The sequence below is a fragment of the Silurus meridionalis genome, chromosome 22 (assembly GCF_014805685.1).
Source record: "Silurus meridionalis isolate SWU-2019-XX chromosome 22, ASM1480568v1, whole genome shotgun sequence".
Lineage (NCBI taxonomy): Eukaryota > Metazoa > Chordata > Actinopteri > Siluriformes > Siluridae > Silurus > Silurus meridionalis.
Genome location: NC_060905.1, coordinates 17,628,177 through 17,654,674, shown reverse-complemented (window position 1 = coordinate 17,654,674; position 26,498 = coordinate 17,628,177). Strand labels below are relative to the sequence as shown.

Below are 26,498 nucleotides of genomic sequence, written 5' to 3'. Positions count from 1 at the left end.
GCACTGCATAAGAAAGAAAGAAAGAAAGAAAGAAAGAAAGAAAGAAAGAAAGAAAGAAAGAAAGAAAGAAAGAAAGAAAGAAACTTAAAGCAGGAAAGAAAGAAAGAACGAAACTTAAAGAAACTTAAAGAAACTTAAAGAAAGAAACAAACAAACAAACAAACAAACAAACTTAAAGCAGGAAAGAAAGAAAGAAAGAAAGAAAGAAAGAAAGAAAGAAAGAAAGAAAGAAAGAAAGAAAGAAAGAAAGAAAGAAAGAAAGAAAGAAACTTAAAGCAGGAAAGAAGAAAGAAAGAAAGAAAGAAAGAAAGAAAGAAAGAAAGAAAGAAAGAAAGAAAGAAAGAAAGAAAGAAAGAAAGAAAGAAAGAAAGAAAGAAAGAAACTTAAAGCAGGAAAGAAAGAAAGGAAGAAAGAAAGAAACAAAGAAACTTAAAGAAAGAAAGAAAGAAACTTAAAGAAAGAAAGAAAGAAAGAAAGAAAGAAAGAAAGAAAGAAAGAAAGAAAGAAAGAAAGAAAGAAAGAAAGAAAGAAAGAAAGAATGAAACTTAAAGCAGGAAAGAAAGAAAGAAAGAAAGAAAGAAAGAAAGAAAGAAAGAAAGAAAGAAAGAAAGAAAGAAAGAAAGAAACTTAAAGAAACTTAAAGAAACTTAAAGAAAGAAAGAAACTTAAAGCAGGAAAGAAAGAAAGAAACAAACAAACAAAGAAAGAGACAAACTTTAAGCAGAAAAAAAAAGAAACAAACAAACAAACTTAAAGCAGGTTTTCTATTCACTGGTTAATTTGGTTAGTAATTTATAGCCTTCTGCAGGTTTCAGTCTGCTCCCGTTATAGTTTAACTTTATTGCACAGCGTCTGAGGTGGTTCCTCTTTTAAAAAAAGGCATGGCCACGAATGTATATCTGTAAGACCACATGTTTATACAGTATATTGCCAAAAGTTTGTGGACACCTGGTCATAAGTACAGTATGTGTTTTTTGAGCATCGCATTCCACATTTAGTCCAAATTTGCTCTTTATTATTTCCTCCACTCTTCTGGGACGATGTTTCACTAGATTTTGTTGTATGCTTTGTGTTTTTGTGTTTATCATTGTGTTGCCACAAGGCATCTAGTAAAGTCACATGTCCCAGTACTTTTTCCCCCATAGAGTGTATCAGGTACATTTTTGAGAATTATGCCAGGGCCATGTCGCAACGCCACTGACTTACGCTACGTCTTCATGCATTATTGCAAGACAGACGTTCCCTGTTGGTTCCTCAAATTTTAACAGAATTCTCCGTGTCTTGCTCTCTTTAAAAAAAAAAAAAAAAAAAAAACGGGTTTTTCTATATTAAGCAGACTAAAAGTCTTAACCCTTAACTCTTTCGGTTGCTTTAGAATTGCATGCTGGGAGTGGACCAGCAGCAGTTGTGGATCGGATCTCGGGACTCGGTCATTTATATCATCAACCCGAACAGCATGTCCTGCAATAAACAGCTGACCGAGCACCGTGCCGAGATCACTGGCCTCGCCCTGGAAGAACGGCGTGACAAATACAGGTAACTGGTTTAGATACGGCATGTCGTAAATGCTTTTTAGTCACATGAATAAGACTAGACAGGGGTTTTTTTTTTTTGTACTGTCACATGACACACTATTGTGATGTAACAAATGTCAACAGAAACCATTCTGGACATGCCTCAAGAGGGATCTCATTCCATTGCATAGAACCACATCTACCACACAATAGTTTATCAAAGATGTAACCATTTCCTTTTCCACCCTAATAAGCAACAGCAACTGGTTTTTTTTTACTACGGTCCTCAGAAATCTTCATTGTTCATGATATGATTCTATGATGATATGATTCACTTCTACAAAGATGAAGATCAGACATTAATAGCTCTTTTGTCTGTGAATTTCACATCTAGGTCTTCAATGGTGTTCTACCTGAATTAGTCCGCCTCTTAATCCCATCATGATGACGCCATACTGTAGAAAGCATTAGTATTCTAGAGAAACGCAGTAGAACAGAGCGCTGCATCACAGACAGGAATCTCATACAGAGAATGATGAAGAGTCATTCTAAAGCAAGGAACCCAATAAACACAATTCAACACGTCTCCTTTCACTGTAGCCACAGCTGCACCACCCACATACACCATCTCTAGCAGAAGCACAGATATTAACCCTCATAAAATGAGTTTTCCGTTACGGTTTTCCTGGAGTTTTGAAACGCAAATTGTGTTTTTGTGCAAATTCTACAGAAAAGAATCCGAAAAATTACACACAGTCCTTGAAAAAGCTTAACAACTGTTTTGAACTGTTTGGGCCGAACCTATCTGCGACCACATCAGTTTCTTCTCCTCTGTCAGTCGTGGAAAGAAAAAAAACAACTATTAAATCCACATACATATATTCGAGCTTGTGCAGTTTGCTACAAATGCGGGTTGCGAGCTTTGCTGAGATAATGCTGACTAGTGCGCTCTCCAAATGACATGAAAATGCTGACGTGACTGTGTGCCTGCTAGATGGCCCTGGAGTGGCCAACCTGATTGGTTCCTAAAGCAACAGCCTTCGAGCAACATGGATTTGAAGCTACAGGACACCCGCAGTGCCTAGTGTCCACTTTTTCTTTGACTCCTTTGACCCCGGCAACACGTAATGTGGAACATTGGATGATAATGTGGAAATTTAAAGTTGGAAACTTGCCAGTAGTTAATGGGAATTTACTGGAATTTATGGGAATAAATAAAAAATGTGGGGAGATTTCTATAAACTGTATCGTATACAAACATACATTTTGCCATTTTGTATGCAAACCAATCCAGATGTTTAAAAAATGATTTTTGAAACTTTAATTGTTTACTATAATTTTGTTGCACAAGTTTTAAACATAAATCGATGTAATATGTAATTTACATGAACACTAGCCATTTTTTTTTTGGATGTGCAGGATACAAGAAATGATATGTGTTACATGATTTAGTGGTACACACAGTGCATGTAGGGGACGTGGCCTCAGTGGTCCTGCAGTAAGTGTGCACGTGATTGATGTATGTGCAGGTAGAAACTTAATTGAAATTGCATACAATCTGGTTGTTTTACCCAAATTGGTTGACCTGCAATTTTGTAAATTCCCAGTTTATTCACATTCATTTCCATTAATTCCAGTCCAATTCCAAAAGTTTCCAGTCTTGAATATTCCCAAAATGTTTGCAACCTAAATCTCATCAAAAGTCAGATCTTTCTTTTATTCTCATTTTCACAGTCGAGCCTGGAAAATAAAACGACGCGGTTCTCTCTGTTTTATTTCACAAGTTCATTTCTTTTTTGTAGCCAGTTGCTGGCGTACTCCTGCAGCATTGAGGGCACGGTGATCGTTTGGGACGTGGCCACACTGCAGGTCAGACGTGATATCAAACTGAAATGTGGCAGACTGCAGTCCATTCAGATTCATGGTGGGAGAATGTGGTGCTGTAAGTAGGTTTATTGCATTATATAAGAATAATATGTGCAATCAACTGTTCGTACCCTAAAATATTTAAAGAATATTGGACTTTGGATCTGAAGGTCGTGAGTTCAAATCCCAGCCACACCAATGTCCACTCTTGGGCCCCTGAGCAAGGCCCTTAACCTTATAGCTGCTCAATTGTATGAATGAGAAATGTATGTCGCTTTGTATAAGGTCAAAAAAACTTTTGTTTTTATATACTACAGGAAAAAAAAGTTGCAAATAAAGTATGGCCTTTTTTTTTTTTTAAAGCACATATCTTAATCATGATGGTGACAAAAGGAGGTTCTAGTGTATGTCATCATTTTCACACATGCACGAGGAGAACATAGTAGGAGATAGTGATGAAAAAAATCGGACTATTTTAGTGACTTGTTTCTTTGAATCTCGTTCGTCAATTTCATCATCATTTCGTTCCTTTGATCAGAAAAAAAAATTAAATGTTCCATTTTCGGATCCCCAACACGTCTAGATACATAAATGTTAACTAAATTTAAATAATTTATATATGTATCTATACCTGCATAGCGTCTATGTCACAAAATAACAGAACAAATCACTCTTTGAGACTACTCGTTCTTCTAAATTACATTAAAGCCTCATTCCAAATCCACCATGCATCACTAATTTACGAATTGAAGCAGGATATAAAGAACAGTCTGTGCCAAAAGCAGACCAGATGTTTTACAGGTGTTTTTGCTTTCCAATTACAGAATGTAGAGCACCTAAAAAATACTATTTAAATGTACTCCTAATTTTAAGTGTATTAAATGTTATTTTCATTAAGTAGAAATCGTCCAGATACTTTTGACATTGCTCATTACATAATCTCAGTGTTTCCCAGAATTCATAGCGAATAACGTCTACTTTTTTGGGGGTTGTTCAGGTGCCCGTGACTGTGTAATGGAGCTGCGGCGGAACGGCTCGGTGCATCGTCTAATCTCACTTCCGGAACACCTCCAGGGTTCACCCTGTTCTTACAGCAGCTTCATAGTCCTTAATGAGGTGAAACATACCAGCTTTTTTTTTTTCCTTTCCTCCTTCCTACAAGCCTACACCCTGCTGGTGTGCTTCTCTCTGAACACTGTTTACTCCACTTCCTGCCTGCCGGGTAAGGCGGCGTGAGTCATAATGACAGGGAGCCTTTTTGCAATAATGGTTGACAAATGTTTGGAAACTTTTACGAAGACGGCAATCCGTCAGCCAGGAGCGTTCCTTGGAACGATAGAGGAATTATTTTGGTTACTAAATTACTAAAGCTAGTTTGGATTGTACTTGCCGATAAGCAATGAATCAATTAATACTGAATACTAGATAAAAAATAATCTAACAGTTCATGTAAAATAGTAAAAAAAACTTTCTTACAAAAATTTCAAAATAAATGTAATTTGAATGTACTTAAAGATGGCCGTTTTAATGACTGTTAGGATTTATATAAGATGGTAACGCTTTACAGTAAGTTCCCATTGGTATCATTAACTAGAGTTAACAAATGCTTTAAAAGTATTGTTTATTAATACATTTTGCCTCTAGTGGCCGCTCTAGTACTGTAAAATGGCAGCGGTCCTTCTCCAGCAACAGACACAACCCGGAAAAACTATCGGGATGGATTTTTCCAGCAATTTACTACCCATACCTATTAATCCGCAAAACTGATGAATCGGTCGACCTTCTATTAATTGTTTAACTATTTATCATTTCCTGTTGTGGGATGCCTTTTTAAACAAGTGAGTGTTCCTCTTACTTACTATATTATGGCAGTTATAAACAGCCATTCCTTCATCAATTGATTGGAAATAAAGCACTGCTAAAAAGTCATCCGTCGTGAAGACGTTTGTGTGTCAGAAAGCTGATACAAAGTGCTGACACTGGAGACTCCTTCTATCAATTTTCTTGCAGATGGAACCATTTGTTATGGGTTACTGATCGGGAAGGCCGCCGAGGTGCCCAGTAACCCCGGCATCACCAAGCTGCCACTTTTGTGCCCTTGAGCAGGCCTTTAAACCTCTGTGCTCCGGGGGTGTTTTATCATGGCTACTTAACTTTTTATCTGTGCTATAATGTACATGTGACAAGTAAAACCTTCTTTACCCCTGAGTTAATATGAGTCTGAGATTTGTCTTGTGGCCAGAATGACTAGCAGAGATGCTGTCATGGCTTAGACATATATATGGCATGAATCAAGACCAATCAGGTATTTTTTTTATTTTGTAACAACAGTCATGGGTTTTTGCAATATGCTGAACGAAAATCAGTCCATTTCCACAGTAACAAGACACACATCCTGGTTATGGACTTTTTCCAGCTATGGAGTATCTGCACCACCCAAATTCCCCAAGCCTTAGTCACCTCTAGCCTTTGTTTATCGGATGTTTGTGAATTGGGTCTTGTGTTTTACATGCATTCTTCTGCTAAACTGATGTCCTGTTGCAGAGGTCTCAGGTGTGGACAGGCTGCACAGATGCAGGTGAGCTGTGTGTGTGGTACCCTGGTGACCTGCAGAAGCCTTCCCAGAGGATCCAGCTGCCTGACTGCACAAGTGTCATCTGCATGATCAAAGTCAAGAACCAGGTAAGGGTGAAAAAACTGTTCTGTCCTACACACACACACACACACACACACACACAAACACACACACACACAAATTAGATAGTGAGATTAAATGAGTGAATTAGATACTTCTGTAAATGTTGTAAAAGTGTATTAAATTAAGATTTATGAGTTACATTTGCTATTTAGCATTTTACCATCATCTTTGTTATTATTATTATTATTAGTAGTAGTAATCTGATGATCTAGAACTAATATAAAATATGTTTTAAGAATTAGAAATTTATAGGTTCTTTGTGAATTTGGTCCTCAAAACAATCCAGTTATGAACAATTCAACTTCAGCATTTTAGATGCTCTTAATGGAAATGTGAAATAAATGCTCAATAAACTGTATGTATAGAAGCAGTCAATGCTTTTTAAATGTAAATTTCTAGTTCCAAAAAAAAGAATTTCTTTTCGAAATCAGTTTCAGTCTTGTATTGAGGCGCTAATGTGAATATACGCTAATCCATATATACGCTAATCCATATATACGCTAATCCATATATACGCTAATCCATATATACGCTAATCCATATATACGCTAATCCGAATATACGCTAATCCGGATAAATTTGTCGTCTAAAAACGCTCCACATCCACACTTTTTTCAACCATTTTCCAAAAGTTTCCAACCATTTTACAAAAGTTGCTCATCCACACTGAAACGTCTGAAAACGCTCACGTTCCCGTACTGAGCATGTGCAAATTGTAAGGTGCTTCGACCCGCCTCATTTCCGACTGGTGTTTATTTACATTTCGGCTCAACATGCAACAACAAAAATGCATCAGGACAAAAATATTCAACAGAAACTTATTTATGTGGACATGGACATGTCCATCCTGGTTTGTTTTAAATTTGTTAGAATTTATTTTATTTTATTTTTTATTTTTATGATCGTTTATAAAAATCACTTTACTCAATTGAATTCTATAAATGTATTTATGAATATGTATTTATTAAATTAATTACACATTACATTGTTTAAATACAATTAAATTAGTAGAAACATTTTATTATATAGTTTACATATGTTAGACTCCAATTAAATAATAGTGTGTTTTACTTTTAATCTAAAACTTTCTAAACATATGATCTACTTTACTCTGCTACTTATTTCAGCATGCTTTAACAAATGTCTTCCATCCTTCATTTATTTACTCCCTCCATATGAGGAATTGTGAGGATTTTCTCCATTTAAGAGAAATTTCGAAGCAAACTCTAAAGAGTTCATAGTGTGAGACTGCGGAAGCGGCTGAGATTTAGCGCAAAACAACGCGCTACAAATCGTATTTTCGGACTGAGTAGCCACAGTGACACTGCACTAACACTTTTCTTTTTATACTCCTGGCATTGTTGTGTTTTAATAATAAAAAAAATGATCTTACAGTGCGAGGCGGAGACTAAACGTACTTGCGGTCCGCCACTTAATATGTTCCAGAAGGAACCGAGATTTAAACTTTGTTCCGCATGTAAAAAGGATTGCATTCAGTACACCTGTGCACTGAACCGAAAGCCCTGTACCGAGAAAATGTCAATATAAATTTGTGTACCGTTACATTCTTAGAGCACCTGATGCAATGTAATGGCTAAGCCATTGGACTTTGGACCAGAAGGTCACAAGTTCAAATCCCAGCACCACCAAGCTCCCACTGCTGAGCCCTTGAGCAGTGGAAGTTACCCTGGATGCATGCCATAAATGTTGTTGGAATAGACCGCAGCTCCACAATGACCCTGATTAAGGATAAAGATCTTGCCGTTGATGAAGAAATGAAAAGGCGATGAAACGATTTAAAAATAGCTTTTAGTTTCACTAATATAAATATTATGGTGCAGAAGGCCAGCAGGTATGTGAACCGTGTTTTTTTTTCTGTTTTTTTCAAATCAGATCTGGGTTGGAGGCCAGAGTAGCAGCGGAGGTAAATCCCGTGGAAAGATCTACGTGGTGAACACAGAGCGCCTCCTGGTGGATAAGGAGCTGCTGGCCCATTCAGACACGGTCCAAACTCTGTGCTCAGCAGAGGACCGCTACATCCTCAGTGGGGCTGCAGGCCAGGATGGAAAGATCGCTATCTGGAAAGTGGAATAGTGTTTTTTTTAAAAATGGATTGGGCTGATGCTTTTTTCGCATTTGACTTAGGAAAAAAGGGACATGGTCTTTCTATAGGTTTTTTACAATTCTCTATTTATTTGACATCTTGACCTCAGAGTGAACAAGAACAAGCAAAAGAAAAAGACTGAAGTGGAATCTTCCTGAAAGCGGAGATCCATCTAACCTGTGTATGAAGAGTTCATTATAATGTGTAACTAGTTTAATATGAAGGTTTTTGAATTTTTATTTCCTAACATGCTGAAATGAAGGAATATTATCAGTATTTGGTTATCCAAAGTGGTCTCCAAATTCCAAGGCTGGTGGGCTTCCAGGTGATTCCATCTTGGGGTAAAAATAATATCCAGAACTTTAAGGAGATTATTGGATTAGACCACTCTGATTTATCCAGTACTTATAGGACTTACTGGAATAACTGTGTTCCTGCTTTGTATGAGACGTCCTGCTGGACTTTCAATCCAAAGCCATATGTTTACTTTTATTAAATGTATATATTATCAATCTTTTTTTTGTTATATATCAAATCTTTGTTCTTTTTAAAAAAAAAAAAAAAATATATATATATATATATATATATATATATATATATATATATATATATATATATATATATATATACATAATTTTTTTTTTTTTTTTTAATTCCGGTGTATTTTACGATCACTTTAGAAGTTGTCTCATTACTCTTATATCCTTCAAGTAACACTTCCGAAGCTCTTTATTTCAAATGTATAACGTAGTTACTAGTGTTCAATAATATTGTAAGCTATAAAGGTTCCTCTGTAATCTATATTCTATGGCGGTTTCCTCCTCCTCCTACTATTTCACTTGTTTTTTTTTTTTATTAATAAAAATGTTGGACTGAATGGTTTTTTTTTATATCCACAGGCAAAAGGGATATTTTTTATAACTTAAAACTGATTAAAAGTGGCTTGGTTTGTAGAGTGCATTAATTGATTTATTATTGTTTATCGTTTTGTAGTGTGTAAAGAACCATTCAGGAGCAAAAGCAGTATTTTCTCCCCCTCCAGGGGGCAGCATTGTGCCGTTTGTATCCAATTCTAATGGCCAGGATGAAAATTTAATATTTATTAGGAACAAGTGTACTTCTGCTCATTTATGCAGTTGTCCAGTCAGTCACTTCGGCAGCAGCACAGTCAATAAAATCTTACAGATACATGGATGAGAGCTTCTCGTTCACTTCAAACATCACATTGGAAAAGGGTGATGTCTCTATGGTGGCTTTTTGGCACCACATGGGCTGGTATGTGTTTTTCAGAAACTGCTAAACTCCTGACATTTACACACAGGAGAATGGGTTGAGCGGCCATGCAGGATAAAGTGGCTTGTGTAATTACTGTTTACAACCGTGGTGAGCAGAGTAGTGTTTTACAAAGCACAACACCTCAAACCTTGGGGTGGGTGAGTCCATCTGGACTGGGGAACTGGACACATAAAGGTGATATTTTCATTCTGTTTAATTACCCTGTGTTATAGCCTTCGATTCAGGGCTGACAGGATTTAATCCCAGGTTTTGCAAAAAGTTTTAGGACACCTGGCTTTTTTCCCAAACTGTTAAATAAGAGACGCACAATCGTATCAGGCGTCTATGAACGCAGTAGCATGACATAATCCCTTCATTTGAACTAGAAGACCTAAAACCTGTTCCAGCATGACAATGCTTCTGTGCACAAAGCCAGCTTCTTGAAGATCTCCTGAAATAGAGCTCCAAACCTATTGAGAGGAATGTGAACACTGACTGGACCCCAGGCCTCCTCACCTCACCTACATCAATACCTGACTTTACTAACACCTTCTGTCTGAATGAGCAAAAAATAAATAGAATAATCTAGTGGAACATCTTCCCAGAAGAGTGGAGTTATTATAAAAGCAAATAAAGACTCAATGTGGAATGAGATGCACCATGTACTTGATTAAAATGGAGATGCTCTCTGTTAAATATGACTCCAGTAAACATGTCCATTTAAACTCTCACTTGAGTAAAAGTACAAAAAGTATTTGCCTTCAAATGTACTTCAATATCCAAAGTACTCTAATTTATTATGGCTATAATGTTCCTATGATAAGTTATATTTGCTTAATCAACTCAGTTTATGAGAAAAGACTCATGTTCAGTAAGTTCATTTCTCAAAACAATGTGTACAATCAGCACAATACAGTGGATTTCTTGCAAAAGTCTGTACTTTTTTCAAAATCCTCAGTTCATCTCTCAAAAGTAAGTATTTGTGTCAATGAACATCTCATTCCCATCAGAATGAAAAGTCCCTTTATCATTGTTCACAAACAAAATCATCAAAATGTTTATTCATGTTATCAGTATGATGTTGCACAGTTTCAGTATTTTTTAATATAAACTATGATTTGGATCACAGAGACTGAAAATGCACATTTGGCTTCCGTCTGTTTGGCATTTATGAATTTCAGCAGCACAAATTTATTGATTTGATTGAATATTTAATTTATATTGATTGCAAAACTCAGGATACTTGGTATCCATTGAAAAGTATGGGAATGGTTTGCTTCCTACCTGGAAGGTTGCTCATACCAGGTAACATGGAGAGCTCCACATTGCCTCCTGCCCCACAAAGTTCCCTGGTGGTCTGGTGGTTAGGATGCGGCGCTCTCACCGCTGCGGCCCGGGTTCGATCCCTGGTCAGGGAACCAACCCCAGCCACTCTTAGTGCCGGTCCCAAGCCCGGATAAATGGGGAGGGTTGTGTTAGGAAGGGCATCCAGCGTAAAAACATGTGCCAAATCAAACATGCAGATAATCCGCTGATGGGAGAAGCCGAAAGAAAGTTTACTGTACTGTACAAGTGCTCCGAAGCATTCGGGCCGCCATATCCAGACTGTGCAACAGTTTCTTCCCTCAAGCCATCAGGCTTCTCAACAAAGAACTGAACTCACACACACACACAACTGTGTGACTGATCTGTACAACCCAGACTCAACACACACTCACTTCTCACACCCATGACTTCAGCACCCCTCATATTACATCACTTAATTACCATAAACTGTTTACATGCTGTTTTTTGCACATCTCTTCTGAATTGCTGCCATTTGCTCTTTTGCACAACATTTTGTTTACATTTTTGCTACTGTTCACTTTGTCTCGCTACAACAGGTTTACTGGCAGAGCTGTTTTGTTTACTGTCTTGTGTTGTCTTTGCACTTTTTGCACCAGGTTGCACACATGCACTTTATGTACACTTACTAATCCTTGGCCCTGTGTTTTTCTGTTTCTGTGATTGTTATGTTGTTTTATGTAGCACCAGGGTTTTTATTTCACTGTGTACTGCGTCAGCTATATATGGTTGAAATGACAATAAAAGCTTCTTGACTTTACTTGTTAATTTGTTTCTTAGTTGTTGGTCCATTTTCAGAATGTATAACTCTGTGTTTTCTCTGTCTGTATTCACTCTCCAACTGAAGGTTCACGAGATTCACCTTTGACCTGTTTTAGAGAACGAGTTGATTATCGGTTGATCTGATGTCGCTCACTCGCCTTCTTCATTAGTGACATTCAAGATTCATCTGCACAATTCATCAATTCAACACATTTACAAATAAAAGTTTAATAGAAATTTTAGATAACAGATGATGAGAACTGGTTTAACCATTTTACATTCAATGACGTACACAATGAACTGATGCTGAGATGTTTTGGAGGTTAAAACTATTCAGGTGAAACCAGTATAATATATTTTGATCAACATGAACATCAACAAGTGAATGTAGAAAACAGCATACACTTGATCAAATGAATGTAAAAAAAGCGTTCACAATTTGATCAAAGCAACAAGAAATGTTTTTATAATGTGCACAAGTGACTCAATGACGTGGAGGTTGAACACGTAGTACAAAACAGAGCACGCCATTGGTGGCTTGCTGCGTGATTAATCAGTTTTTATCCGCTCATAAATAAAAAAAAGAACATTTCACAAAATGTAGTTGTGTAAATATAAAGATTAACTTCACTTCATTTCAAAGTCTAAAGTAAAAGTCTCCCCAAATGGAAATACGACAGTGAAGTACACATTGTATGCAAAAAAAACTTGAGTAGAGTAAGGTAGAAAAAATTACATTTAGTTCCTTACAGTCCAACACTGAGTATAAGCATATACTATAAATGCATATACAGCGCTTGGTTTTCAAGGAGAACATCTACACCTACATCTACTGTTTGGAACCCTCACCAGGCTTAGATCAACGAATTACAGTTTTGTAATTTGAAATGACAAACCCTCAAAACTCCCCCCTTCCTACAATAAAATCCTTTAGTAGTATTCTTCATTGCATTGCTCTGTTTGCATGGTCTTTCACAAGCTTTACACATCATCTAAATCTGTTGCCATTTAATTTCTAATCCAATCTCTTTCAAAAACTTCGGAAAAATGACATCACATAGCTTAATGTCTGTGCATTACAGAGAGCTACTAGTAAAAATCCATATGGAGACTTTAAACCGATGCTGAAGCTCAGAGCAGAATGCCATAAATCATTTTGATAGTGTGACCTCTGCAGTTTCCAGTCGAATAAACAGAAATGTACACGTAATATTTAGCAGTTTTGGGATCTCAGCTCTGCAGGTTTACATTTTGTCAAGTCGAAGTGGCATTTAATAAAAGAACTATTAGAACTACATCTAAATACATTGTTTTAACAATAATGATCATATTCAAGGTAATATTTCAGTCTGACTTACATTTAAAGATGATTTATAAAGATTTTTCCTTTTTACATTTCTTCCCATTTTCCGACAACCACGGATAAGAACGATATACCAGTTGCACACGTAAATTCTCCGATTGTATGGCACAGTTCTTGACTATAGTACAGGGTTCCTTCAAAAGACAAAAAGGCTTCAGTGATGTGGCTGGATTAGACATTAAACCGTGTCTACTGACCAATTAATTTGACCTTTCCAGCTCATAGTGGGTACTTCTGAGAAATGTTTAACAACGAATGGCTTACGTCATCACCAATGACTCAGGATTAAAAAGAGGGGGAAGGACCACAAACCAAAACTCAGGAAAATGTTGGAAGGTCTGTTAAGACACTACATGTCTGATGAATGTATGCCTCAGTGGTTCCACTTGATCTGCTAACCTGATTTGAGGCCCAGATCCTGATTAAATCTTTTTAAACACAAAAATCATTTTACACAGCAGGAAAAAAAAAAACCTCAGTTACTTTAGAAAGCCTTCAGGCTGGAGTTTAGTGTTTCTGAGAAACCAAATGCTACATTTCAAGACCTTGGTGTAATCATAAATGCGAATAGATTTAATAGAGGAATATGATATTCGATAACCCTACATGACTAGATTAGATTATGACAAATCTTGTTGGTTGTATTGTTGATTCAGTAAACTCAAACATTAGAATTGCAAATGAGGTTGACTTTTCTTACAAAAACAAAAATGTAGGGCAGCCTGCTTCCCTTCGTCATCAGAGAACGCCATGACCGGGATAATCATTGACGGACGTACGGCCATCTTTTAAATTACACCATTCAAATGTCTTACTGCGGCTGAGCATCTCATCAGCGTACTGTGCTGGAAGTCTTCTGTAGATGGCCACAGGTTTTACACCTTCGTTCACAAGAAACTTCACCACCACACGCTGTTTTATGCACCTTAAATAACAGTCCTGGACTGGCCCCCATACAAGATTGCGCATTGGTCAAAGATGGGTGGTGGTGATTACAAAGCAATTTGGAAGGTGCTAATTTAAGTCTTTCAGAAAGAGGTGGGTCTTCATCCATCGCTTTAAGATAGACAGGGACTCTGCTGTTCTGACATCTAGGGGAAGTTCATTCCACCACCTGGGTGACAGGACAGAGAAGAGCCTTGAAGTATACTTTCCTCTCATTCTGAGAGAAGGTGATGGAGGATCTCAGACAGCGTGATGCAGTGGTAAGATGGTGCTGGTCCATTTTTGGCCTTGTATGCAAGCATCAGTGTTTTGAATCTGATATGTGCAGATACTGGAAGCCAGTGAAGGGAGCCCAGCAGTGGGGTGGTGTGGCAGATTCATGCAGCTGTTCCATGTTACCTGGTATGAGCGACCTTCCCAGTAGGAAAGAAAACCATTTCCATGCTGCTCTATGGATACCAAGGCTCCTGAGGGTAGACTAGAGAGTCTTGTGGTTGACTGTCGAATGCTGCTGAAAGGTCAAGGAGGATAAGTATAGATGACAGCTTGGCTGATCGAGCAGCATGCAGTTTCTCAGAAACAGCCGAAAGGGCGGTCTCTGTGGAATGTGCTGCTTTGAATCCAGACTGGTTTGTATCATGGAGGTTGTTGTGTGAGAGACAGACAGATGGTTAAAAACTGTGCATTCCAGAGTTTTAGAAAGAAAGGAGAGAATCAATACTGATCTGTAGTTGTTGATGTCTGATGGATCCAGAGCAGGTTTCTTCAAGATGGAAATGATGCTTGCTTGAAGGTAGTTGGCACATGGCCAGATGTTAAGGACCCATTGATTATTGTGGAGATGAAGGGCAGGAGTTCATGTGAGATGGTCCGAAGCATAGTTGAAGTGATTGGAAATTTTAGAACCACATCATTTGTTAATTAGTACAAAATCATATAATTGTAAGTCGCTTATGATAAAGTGGCACAAACGTAACAGTTTCCACATGTCAAATTTTACACACTAAATGGTGAAAGTTCATTTTATGGGGTCCCAAACATTTTAAATATACTGTACACACAACCTCAATCAATTGGAGAACAATTCTAGTACTCCTCATCTACATCTTCCTCACCGTCTTCAGCTGAATCTACTAATCCTTCTCCAGGGCAGCCATGTCTTCTCTGTCCTCGGAGAACTCGCCTTCATCCATTCCTTTCCCAACATACCAGTGAACAAATGCCGCTCCAGGCTTCTGCAATTGCCGTAGTGTTACTCAGCATGCATACAGCACTCTGAACCTTGGCCAGATCTCCACCAGGTACTACAGTGGGGGGCTGGTAGTTGATTCCCACCTTAAAGCTGGTGGGACACCAGTCCACGAACTGGATCGAGCGACGGGTCTTGATACTATTAGGTACCACGTCTCCACGATAGAGCAAGCAACAGGCCATGTATTTGTGGCAAGCGTCAAAGCAAGCGTTTGAGATCTCAGCTGCACATGATAGGCTTTCTCAGCAGATATAATCGGGACGTAGGTAACCAATGGGAAATGGATACAGAACCAAATTAGTCTGGAACTCAGCGAGATCTACATTTAGAGCGCCAACAAATCATAAAGAAGCAGTGATTGAAGAAACAATCTGTGCGATCAGTCTTTTCAGGTTGTTGTAGGACGGACGGTCTATATCCAGACTGCGCTTGCAAATGTCAAAGATGGCCTCGATGTTTGCCATGAAGGAACAATCAGAGTGCTTGAGGGTGGTGTGAGTGGTTAAGATCGAAATGTAGGGCTCTACCACTGCAGTGAAAACCTGGGGAGCAGGGTAGACCGAAAACTCCAGCTTGGATTTTTTGCCGTAGTCGACAGATAGGCGCTCCATCAACAGAGACGTGAAACCAGATCCAGTGCCACCACCAAAGCTGTGGAAGATCAGGAATCCTTGCAGACCTGTACACTGGTCAGCCTACAGAGGATAAAAAGATCATAAGGGAACCTGGCCTGAGAGGTCACATGGTATCAAGGGAAAACATAAAAAAAAATGGCTGCCAAGTAGTCATTTCAAGCAAACAGGAGTCACTCAGAATCCCATTATTTAGTAGGATCTTGGTTTCCAATCAACTACAGTATCAAGTGTGCTTATTACTAGGCTGGAATAAAGCAGCATTGACAATTACAGTTTTTAGTTGCTTTGGAGCATTTCTCAAATGAATCTGAATATTTGCAAACCAGTAAGTGCATTTTTTGAAACAATTTGTACAAACAGCACAACCCAATGGATTACATGCAAGAAGAGGTGCTGGATGATTGGGCAACTACTGCAGAAGTGATGAGGGAGACTGATAAAGACAGGAAGACAATGAGATTTGGTAGTGGTGGAATAAGAAAAAACAGGAAAGCACAATGAGAGAGGTTGGTGAAAAAAAGAGAGATAAAAAAAAAATTGGCAGGTGTACAAGAAGATGCGGCAGCAGGTGAAGAGGGATGTTAAGTCAAGTCAAGGTTATTTCTATTGCGCTTTTCACAACAGACATTGTCTCAAAACAGATAGTTAATAGTTAAGGAGAGTGATGTTTATTTATTCCTGATGAGCAGCCATGGTGACTGTGGCAAGGAAAAAATCCCTTAGCTGTTATGAGGAAGAAACCTTGAGAGGAACCAGACTCAAAAGGGAATCCATCCTCATTAGGGTGACATCAATGGTGTGATTTATAGTCTTATAAACAATAAAGAACACTGAAGAGTGAGAACTAACATGAGTACTGGAGTATAAGATTATAAGTAATGTTCTTTCTACAGTCTTTTACAGTCATTTGAGATTATGGAACCAGGAGCTACTGAGCAACTCATAAAATAGGATGTGGCAAAAGCAAAGGAAAAGGCATATTAGGAGCTGTATGAGAAGTTGGACAACAAGGAAGGAGAAGAGAGAAACTGAGCAGGGAAGGATTTGCTGCAAGTTAGGGCAATAAAGGATGAAGATGGAAATTTGTTGAGAAGGTGGAGGGAGTATTTTAAAGAGCTGATGAATGAGGAAAATTAGAGGTAGGACTGCATTAAGGATTCTCCGTAGACTATGATGTTTGCAAATGATATTTTGATTTGTGGTGAGAATAGAGAGCAGGTTGAGAAGAGCCTGGACAGGTGGAGATGTGCGCTGGAAAAAAGGGGAATGAAAGTCAGTAGGAGTAAGACAGAGTGTGTGAATGAGAGGGAGGGCAGTGGAGGGGTGCGGTTGCAGGGAGAAGAGATGGAGAAGGTGGAGGAGTCCAGGTACCTGGGGTCAACAGTGCAAAGTAATGGAGAGTGTGTTAGAGAAGTGAAGGAAAGAGTGCAGGCAGGGTGGAGTGGGTGGAGAAGAGTGATAGCAGGAGTGATTTGTGATAGAAGAGTATCTGTGAGAGTAAAAGGGAAAGTGTATAGGACAGTGGTGAGACCTGTGATGTTGTATGGTTTAGAGACAGTGGCATTGAGTAAAAGACAGAAGGTGGATCTGGAGGTAGCAGAGCTGAAGATGTTGAGGTTTTCGTTGGGAGTGAAGACTATGGACAAGGTTAGAAATTACTTTATAAGAGGGACAGCACATGTAGGACGTTTTGGAGACAAGGTGAGTAAGGCCCGAATGAGATGGTTTGGACATGTGTCTATTAAAATTTTGATAGAAATTTAAGCTCAACAGATTACAGTAATTGGTTTAATCATTTAGCATTAAATGAACTGATGCCTTGATGTTTTAGGGGTTAAGACTATTTAGGTGAGAACTAGTATATTTTGATCAACATAATTGAAAATGTGGGAAGCAGTGACAGTTGTACACAATCCATTAAATAAATGTACCAAAGCATTCGCAATTTGTTCAAAACAAAAAACTGCATTTATGATGTGCACAAGTGACGACATGATGTGGAGGCTGAATACGTAGTTTTGCGGTCAAGAACCGAGTCTCCAATCTCCTTGCTAATGGTGTAATGGCCCCAGGCGTAGTTATTCTCTTTACCACTGATTAGCTGCTCTGGGTGGTAAAGTTGAAGATATTATCCATTCCTGATCTCATCTAGAAACGAGCAGTCACAATAATCCATCAGTTACAAAACTGGCTGCAACAGTAGAGTATAAAGACCCAGAAATATTGGACAAGGATTTTGATTTCTCACAGAAACATCATGAAATCAAACTGGATCACAGAAAATGGCTCAAGGTGCATTCAAAGAAAACAATTCATCAAGATTTCATTTACTTACAACTGCTGGCTCCAGGTCAATAAAAACAGCCTGTGGAACGTATTTTCCAGCTCCATTCTTATTAACGTGCCAAAAGTATAATCAGCCGAATTGGTGCTGCCAGAAATGATCATACCTTCAGGCTGGATGCCATGCTCCAGACAGTACAACTCCCAGCAGGAATTTCCCATCTGGACTCCTGCTTGATCAATGTGCACTGAGATACACGACATTTAGTCAAACATCTGAGAACATTTATACTTGGATTATTGGTAGTTTTTTTTTTATTTTTATATATATAATAATTATTGAAGCATAAGATTACCATTTTATTCAATGCCAAAGTGAAAAATCAAAACAGAAAGAAGTTTCTTTAAGCTACAAAGTGACAAAACAGTAAATGCAAGCTCTCTAAAACTATACAGATACACATGAGAATTAGTGCTTCTCCTTCTAACACTTAACCACCTGAGCTGAACTCGCAGGTGACTTCAATCTTAGGGGTGAGGTCTTTTAATTAAGACCGGATGTAGGTGCATAGGAATTCTCCTCCCTACAGCAAAATCCAAACTACTTTTACAGTTTTTCTCAGTTGCTTTGGAGCAGATCAGAAATGAAATACAGAAGACATTCAGCCTTGTGCATTTTCAATCACGTAAACTATAGTTTGGGTTACAATCAGGAAACACTGAAACTGTGTGCCGTCATACAGCATGTCAACATCTTTTGTGAATAATGACAAAAGGACTTGTTATTCTGATGGTATTAGATGCTCATTGACACGAATACTTACTTTTGAGAGATGAATTTACAGGCTTTTGCAAGGAATCCATTGTGCGGTGCTGTTTATAATAATTGTTTTGAGAAATGCATTTACTGGTTTGCAAATATTAATGATGATTTAAGAAATGCTCCAAAGCAACTGAGAAAAATCTGTAACACAGCTTTCAATATGATATAACCTATGCAGTGCCCTATATGTACAACAGGAAGCCATTTGGGATTCATCTTTAGATAGGATGTTGAAATACATAGAAAATTAAGAGTTACAAATATTTCACATTAAAAGGTTCACTTCAGAAAATGATGAGGAGCAGAATCTGTTAAAGACAAACAGGAAGATGTCGATGAAGAGTACTAGACTTGTTTGTAATAGATGCTTTTTGTACAATGTTGAAAAAATACAAAATTAGCATGTATCATTAGTTCCTGATTATTCAACAGTTAACTGATGAGGTGACTTGCATATTTGAAATTAACGATACCCCCAAATTAAACTTGTTTCGACTCTAAATAAAGCATTTTAAATAGCTAACCGGATGTTTGGTCCGAACACATCTGAGAGGTTGGGAACTATGGGTCATAGAAATTTAAGCTACAAAGTGACACAGATCCCTCATGTCTGTATTACCTTCTGGTTCTCCCTTTTAGTTATGCTGCCATAGCGAGTCTTGCCGGAGTCCAAGCTGCACAGTGACATTAACTTTCATACAACAATAAGGACACTTAATAATCCATATCCTTCTCCTCCGGTCACCCTCTTCTCTCTCTCGGTCGAGTTAAACTTGCTCCTGAGGCTCCAGTGACCATTGTTCCTGCCCCTCTCCCCTCCGTGGATCTTCCCACTTCGTCCAGGCCTGCCTCTGGATGGTGTTCTCTTCGACTGGAGGCTGTGCAGCTTGGGACGGTTTTTCATCAACGCATTGGGTGGTTCCATGAAATTCCGGAGTAAGAACGGGAGCTTTGAGGATGGATTTGGACTGCAGTTAATGTCAACAGTCTCCTACACTGACTCAGGAATACAGTTCTCTTTTGATCACCATCACTGCACCCCACAACATCGTATATCTGCTATTAATGGACATTCGGTGCAACCCAGATGAGGATGGGTTCCCTCTTGAGTCTGGTTCCTCTAAAGCTGCTTTGAGACAATGTTCATTGTTAAAAGTGCAATACAAATAAAATTGAATGAATTGAATAGAAATAAATCTAGACTCATTTTTTCTTGTAGATATTATCAAACACACCAATGCATTTGAAATATAGCTGCTTCTCAGACATCTGAAAAGGAATATAAAACATCTATGGCATTTGGCAGATGCTCTTATTCAGAGCAACTTACAACTGAGCAGTTGAGGGTTTAGGGGTCTTGCTCAATGGCCCAGCCTGACAGATTTGTGGGGCTGGGATTTAAACTTGTAACTTTCTGATCCAGAGTTAAATGCCTTAAAACACTGAGCTACTGTACAACCTCCCCTGAACAGCACCTAGCAAATATGTTTGGAGAAGGGGTAGCTCAGTGGTTTAGATGTTGGACTTTAGATCAGAAAGCCATATCTGACCATCACTGAGCTAAAACTGCTAGGCCCCTGAGCAAGACCTTTAACCCTTAACTGCTTAGTTATATGAATAAGATAACTGAAAATCACTCTGGATTAAAGTGTCTTCCAAATGCTGTAAATTGGTACAACCAAACTTTAGTAGGATTAAAAAAAATAAATAAAAACCCAACCAGAACCTGGATTCTACACAGACTAGCGAGAAGTTAAATGGAAACATATGCAACCATCATGTTGTCGGCGTGCAATTCTTTATTTCGCTGGCCTGAAGTGTATCCATTTCTCAGTGAAAAAAATAAAATAAATACAATTTAGACTGACTACTTTTCACACTAATTGTTAAAATTGTTTCCTGATGCCTTATTTTCTCAGGATAACCATACAATCGACAATAGTTAAATGAGGATGTAAATTAAGTCAGACTGTGGTGTTGGCAAGTTTTTAAGAAACAGTTCATAAGTCAGTGATTTGTAGAATGTTAGCCAAGGTATAGCGAAGCCATTGTCAGGAATTGTAGCCCCAAATATAAGACCCTATTGCAGCTCCTTTCATCATCCATCTTTTTTTTTTTATAATCAGTAGTCATACTGGGTGTGACCTCTAGATTAGCATTTCTGAACTTTTATAAAAAAAAAAAAAAAAAAAAAAAAAAGGTTTATTGCTTAAAGTTTATATTGTGGTTCATCTTGGCTCTTCATGGTTGTACACTGGTTCTTTAGTTAGGGGCATAAAGGTTGGTTTCATATTCATGAGTTGTTAACCCACGTGGGCCATTTTGATTGATTAAAGCTTAGCTCTCCATCACATCTTTCAAAGCAACATGAGTATATACACTTTACATTTTGAATATACACTACCCCAATCATCTGAATTAAGTCAAGTACACAAAAGCTACATGCTGATTTTTATTTATTCAACATTGTACGAAAAACATTCATTACAACAGAACAATTCTAGTACTCCTCATCTACATCCTCACCATCTTCAGCTGAATCTGCTCCAACCTCTTCATAATCCTTCTCCAGAGCAGCCATGTCTTCTCTGGCCTCTGAGAACTCCCCTTCTTCCATTCCCTCCCCAACATACCAATGAACAAATGCCCGCTTGGCGTACATCAGGTCAAACTTGTGGTCCAAGCGACTCCAGGCTTCAGCAATTGCCGTAGTGTTACTCAGCATGCATACAGCCCTCTGGACCTTGGCCAGATCTCCACCAGGTACTACAGTGGGGGGCTGGTAGTTGATTCCCACCTTAAAGCCGGTGGGACACCAGTCCACAAACTGGATCGAGCGACGGGTCTTGATGCTGGCGATAGCAGCATTGACATCTTTAGGTACCACGTCGCCACGATAGAGCAAGCAACAGGCCATGTATTTGCCCCGACGAGGGTCACATTTCACCATCTGGTTGGCTGGCTCGAAGCAAGCGTTCGAGATCTCAGCCACAGACAGCTGCTCATGATAGGCTTTCTCAGCAGATATAATCGGGGCGTAGGTAACCAATGGGAAATGGATACGAGGATACGGAACCAAATTGGTCTGGAACTCAGTGAGATCTACATTTAGAGCGCCATCAAATCGTAAAGAAGCAGTGATTGAAGAAACAATCTGTGCAATCAGTCTGTTCAGGTTGTTGTAGGACGGACGGTCTATATCCAGATTGCGCTTGCAAATGTCAAAGATGGCCTCGTTGTCTACCATGAAGGAACAATCAGAGTGCTCGAGGGTGGTGTGAGTGGTTAAGATCGAATTGTAGGGCTCTACCACTGCAGTGGAAACCTGGGGAGCAGGGTAGACCGAGAACTCCAGCTTGGATTTTTTGCCGTAGTCAACAGATAGGCGCTCCATCAACAGAGACGTGAAACCAGATCCAGTGCCACCACCAAAGCTGTGGAAGATCAGAAATCCTTGCAGACCTGTACACTGGTCAGCCTACAGAGGATAAAAACAATATAAGGGAACCTGGCCTGAGAGGTCACATGGTATCAAAGAAAAGAAATACAGGGAGTTGCACAAGAAAAGAACAGTGAAAACTAAATCACAATGGTGCACTTCTGCTTTTAAGAAAATTGAAATTATGCATAGGGTTGCAAAATTCCAGGAATTTAAGACAGAACTTTTCATGGGAATTAAGGGGTATTTAGTTGAATCTCATTTGCAGTTACAGCATTTAGCAGACTCCTTTGTTAAGAGCAACATACAAAAGTGCACACAGGGTTATTGAGGCCAAAAAAAAAAAACCAACTAGGCAAATATTTACACAAATTTTTAAAAACTTTGTGCAACAAAATTATACCAACAATTAAAGCCATCAAAAATGTGTATTGTTTGCATGCAGGTCAGTTTAGGACCAAACAAACATTCATTTAAAATTCTCCCAAATCACTAATCAATTTCCATAAATTGCCAATAATACATTGCAAGTCTCCAACTTGGAATATTTCCCAAATTCCCCTGGAAAGTTTTCAGATATCTTCCACCACTTGGCAACCCTAGTTGTGCATGGCCACATCCAAGCAAACAACCTTCTGTAATACTTACCATTTTCCTCATGCGGTCAAGAACAGAGTCTACAATCTCCTTGCCAATGGTGTAGTGGCCCCGGGCGTAGTTATTCGCTGCATCCTCTTTACCACTGATTAGCTGTTCTGGGTGGTAAAGCTGACGATATTGTCCATTCCGGATCTCATCTGGAAGCAAGCAATTAAAACAATGCATTAAAATCCAAAACATTCCTTGTTTATAGGACATCATGGTACCACAGAATAAAATGAACATTTATGGGAACACTTTACCTACAACTGTTGGTTCCAAATCAATAAAAACAGCTCGTGGAACATATTTTCCAGCACCGGTGTCACTGAAGAAAGTACCAAAAGATGAATCAGCCAAGCTTGTGCTGCCAGAAGTGATCATCCCATCAGGCTGGATGCCATGCTCCAGACAGTACAACTCCCAGCAGGAATTTCCCATCTGGACTCCTGCTTGACCAATGTGCACTGAGATACACTCCCTCTGTAGATACAATACATAACACACCAGTCAAATCAGATTCCTGATCGAGACATAAAAATGAAGTGCATTTGTAATAGAGTTTGTAAGATTACCATTTTAAACAAAAGAGTAAAATATATACTATCCACAAGATCCTTCTTTGAACTACAAAGTAAAAAAAAATCCACAACAAATACAAAAGAACTCAATAAAGCTGACTCTTTATAGTGGCACAGCAGCAAACTAACTGATTACCCTAACAATTCTGCCCCCATAACCACCTGAGCTGAACATTATAACAGGTGTCTGCAATCTTAGGGGGCGTGGTCTTGAACCCTCGACCTTGCAATCAGTAACCCAGAGCCGTAACTACTGACCTATCACTTCCCTATAGTCTATTTGTCATTTCCTTATTTGTACTAACAACCTGCTAAATATGTAGGTCATGAAAATAACCTGGCCATAACCTCAGGGAAAAAGTTTTATGATTGAAAAAAAAGAAAAATTGGCTACTGGTCTGGAAACTGTGTTAATAAGCCTCATAGTAATGGGTTTTATAATCTATTTGATTGATATTCTAATATACGGACCATCATTCTGTAGGTTCTAGGTGGTGGAGGTACATGCACAGAATGTGTAAGTGGGTCTTGGTAATGGTTGGTGAATAAGGATTTGCTTAATACACCTTTAAGATATATGGTCAATATAATGGTGTACTTTCTATATATGAAATGTCATGTAATTTTTTGGGTGCAATCTTTACTAATCAAGGTTTTATTGACTGAAGACAAGTTTGCAACCAGTTAACAGATCAAATATTCACATACATTTGCTTGTGATCTCCCAGATGAAGGTTAGTTTTAAAGTAACCAGGAGTTTAATGTTTAATAGTTTGATTCCTATCTTAGTTACTTGGTGTTTGGTAAGGAAGGGCTACATTGCTTCAGCAACACGGACTCAATGACAAACAAGTCGTTCATAAGAAGACGACTGAATGCGCCTGCATTCATAGCAACTAGTTTCTAACTAATTAATCATTTGATTGGTAATCATTAATATAATAATATAATGTGTTATGCAGTCAAGTTTATTTCCATAACGCTTTTCACAACGGACATTGTCTCAGATTAGCTTTACAGAATTTAAGAGCAGAGAGAGTAAAAGAGTGTGTGTGTATGTGTTCCAGTTGCAAGGAGTAGAGGTGGTGAAGGTCAACAGTGCAAAATAAGAGAGTGTGTAAGAATTAAAGAAAAGCGTGCAGGCAGGGTGGAGTGGGTGGAGAAGAGTAGCAGGAGTGATTTGTGATCACAGAGGGTATCTGCAAAAGTGAACAGGGATGTTTCAGTGGACAAAGTACCATGTACTTACATAAAAGTAGAGATGTGACAACAGTAAAAGTGTCCCTTTTAAATAAAAGTACAAAAGTATTTGTTTTCAAATCTACTTAAGTATCCAAAGTACTATAATTTATTAAGGCTATAATGTTCCTAATATCATCATTGCTTAATCGACTCAGTTTATGTGAAAAGACTCCAATATTACTCTCAGCACACCGATCTATTAATAGAATTATATTAATGAGTCAAACAATGATTGGTGTTTGGTGAAGCCCATAGTTTAAGTCACAGGTTTCTTTTATCATTTCATCTTTTATCACCTCTCAAAATCTTCTCTTGCTGTTGAACTGATGCTGAACTGTATGTTGGTGCTAAGTAGATACACCAAGCGGCAATCATAACAAATTCAAAATGTTTAAAAGTTCAAAATCATGCTTTGATTTTTATGGGGAGTGACGAGGATGGACACAAGAATGAGGTTATTAGGAGCCGGTAGGACGTTTTAGAGACAAGGTGACAGATGGGATTGGGTATATCAGTAGAAGAATGCTGAGGATGTAGCTGCTGGTGGGAGGAAAAGATACAATACTACAGAAATTAAATTTGTATTTATTTTTGAGCAGTAATGTGCAGTTTGTGTAGCAGTACAGATTTACTGTCCTAAAAATAACACAATACAGACATTATTGTCTAAATAACTGGCGGCAAAAATGAGTACACCCTCAGTGATGACTACGTAAATATGTCCTATTCATCATGTTCATGTTTTTATCTGCTTGTCAGGACCATACAAATTTGTGTATCTTGTATTTGAGCAGTTAAAATTTGGTGCTTTGAGACCAATTCTCTCATACTGACCACTGGATGTTCAACATGCACCTCATGGTAAAGACTCTCTGAGGAGTTGTTGCTCTCCACAAAGATGCCGAGGCTGTAAGAAAATCAGTTACAGTACAGTGGTCAGGTTCATACAGAGGTTTTCCAAGATGGGTTCCACTCGGAACAGACTTCACAAGGGTCCATTAAAGAAGTTGAGACCTCGTGCTGTGCGTCAGGTGCAGAAGCTGCTTCAAAAACCAGATGCATGAGTGCTGCAGCATTGATTTAGAGTTTGCAGAAGCAGAAGGTCTGCATGTCAGTGCTCAGACCAAACGCCACACACTGCAACAAGTCAGTTTGCAGGTCGTCGTCCCAGAAGGAGCCTCTTCTGAAACTGGATCACAGGAAACACAAGAAAGAAACAGAAGCAACAACCTCCTACTGCAGCATTCTCCTACTGATATACCCCATGTCCCCCCCTCTGCACATGTCCAAACAATCTCAATCTCACCTCCCTCACCTTGTCTTCAAAATTTCCTACATGCGCTGTCAATCTAATAAACTCATTTCTAATCCTGTCCATCGTCATCACTCCCAACGAAAACCTCAACATCTTCAGCTCTGCTACCTCCTGCTCCACCTCCTGTCTTTTACTCAATGCCACTGTCTCTAAACCATACAACATTGCAGGTCTCACCACAGTCCTATAAACTTTACTTTAAACTACATCTCTACTAAACATCTCCATGCTTCTACTGGTATGTCATCTGGTCCTATGGACTTTCCACTGTTGATCCTCTTAATCGCTGCTCTCACTTCCTCCTTACTAATCCTATTTACTTCCTGCTTCACCATCTCCACACCATCCAACCTTCTCTCTTTCTCTTTTTCCTCGTTCATCAGCTGGTCCAAATTCTCCCTCCATCTTAAATACACTC

The 26,498-nt window shown here is 38.6% G+C and overlaps 2 protein-coding genes and 1 pseudogene across 6 annotated transcripts in view; 1 reads left to right on the top strand and 2 right to left on the bottom strand.

Moving 5' to 3' along the window:
- dennd3a (DENN/MADD domain containing 3a) overlaps positions 1-8,694 on the top strand; it is a 39,515-nt gene extending 30,821 nt beyond the window's left edge. For all 5 annotated transcript variants that reach the window (XM_046834790.1, XM_046834793.1, XM_046834792.1 and 2 more), the window contains 5 exons: positions 1,376-1,536; positions 3,317-3,456; positions 4,378-4,496; positions 5,925-6,062; positions 7,972-8,694. In XM_046834790.1, the coding sequence (XP_046690746.1) occupies positions 1,376-1,536; positions 3,317-3,456; positions 4,378-4,496; positions 5,925-6,062; positions 7,972-8,172 (759 nt within the window). In that variant the 3' untranslated portion in view covers positions 8,173-8,694. The remainder of the gene's footprint in view (positions 1-1,375; positions 1,537-3,316; positions 3,457-4,377; positions 4,497-5,924; positions 6,063-7,971) is intronic.
- Positions 8,695-15,004: 6,310 nt separating this feature from the next.
- On the bottom strand, positions 15,005-18,508 carry LOC124375775 (annotated as a pseudogene).
- A 2,795-nt stretch (positions 18,509-21,303) lies between these two features.
- Positions 21,304-23,677, bottom strand: LOC124375774 (tubulin alpha chain-like). The gene is made up of 4 exons (XM_046834393.1): positions 23,518-23,677; positions 23,206-23,425; positions 22,952-23,100; positions 21,304-22,342 (listed from the first exon to the last, which is right to left on the bottom strand). Exons 1-4 carry the CDS (start codon positions 23,518-23,520, stop codon positions 21,365-21,367), a joined length of 1,350 nt encoding a protein of 449 aa, XP_046690349.1. The 5' UTR covers positions 23,521-23,677; the 3' UTR covers positions 21,304-21,364.
- Positions 23,678-26,498: the final 2,821 nt, after the last annotated feature.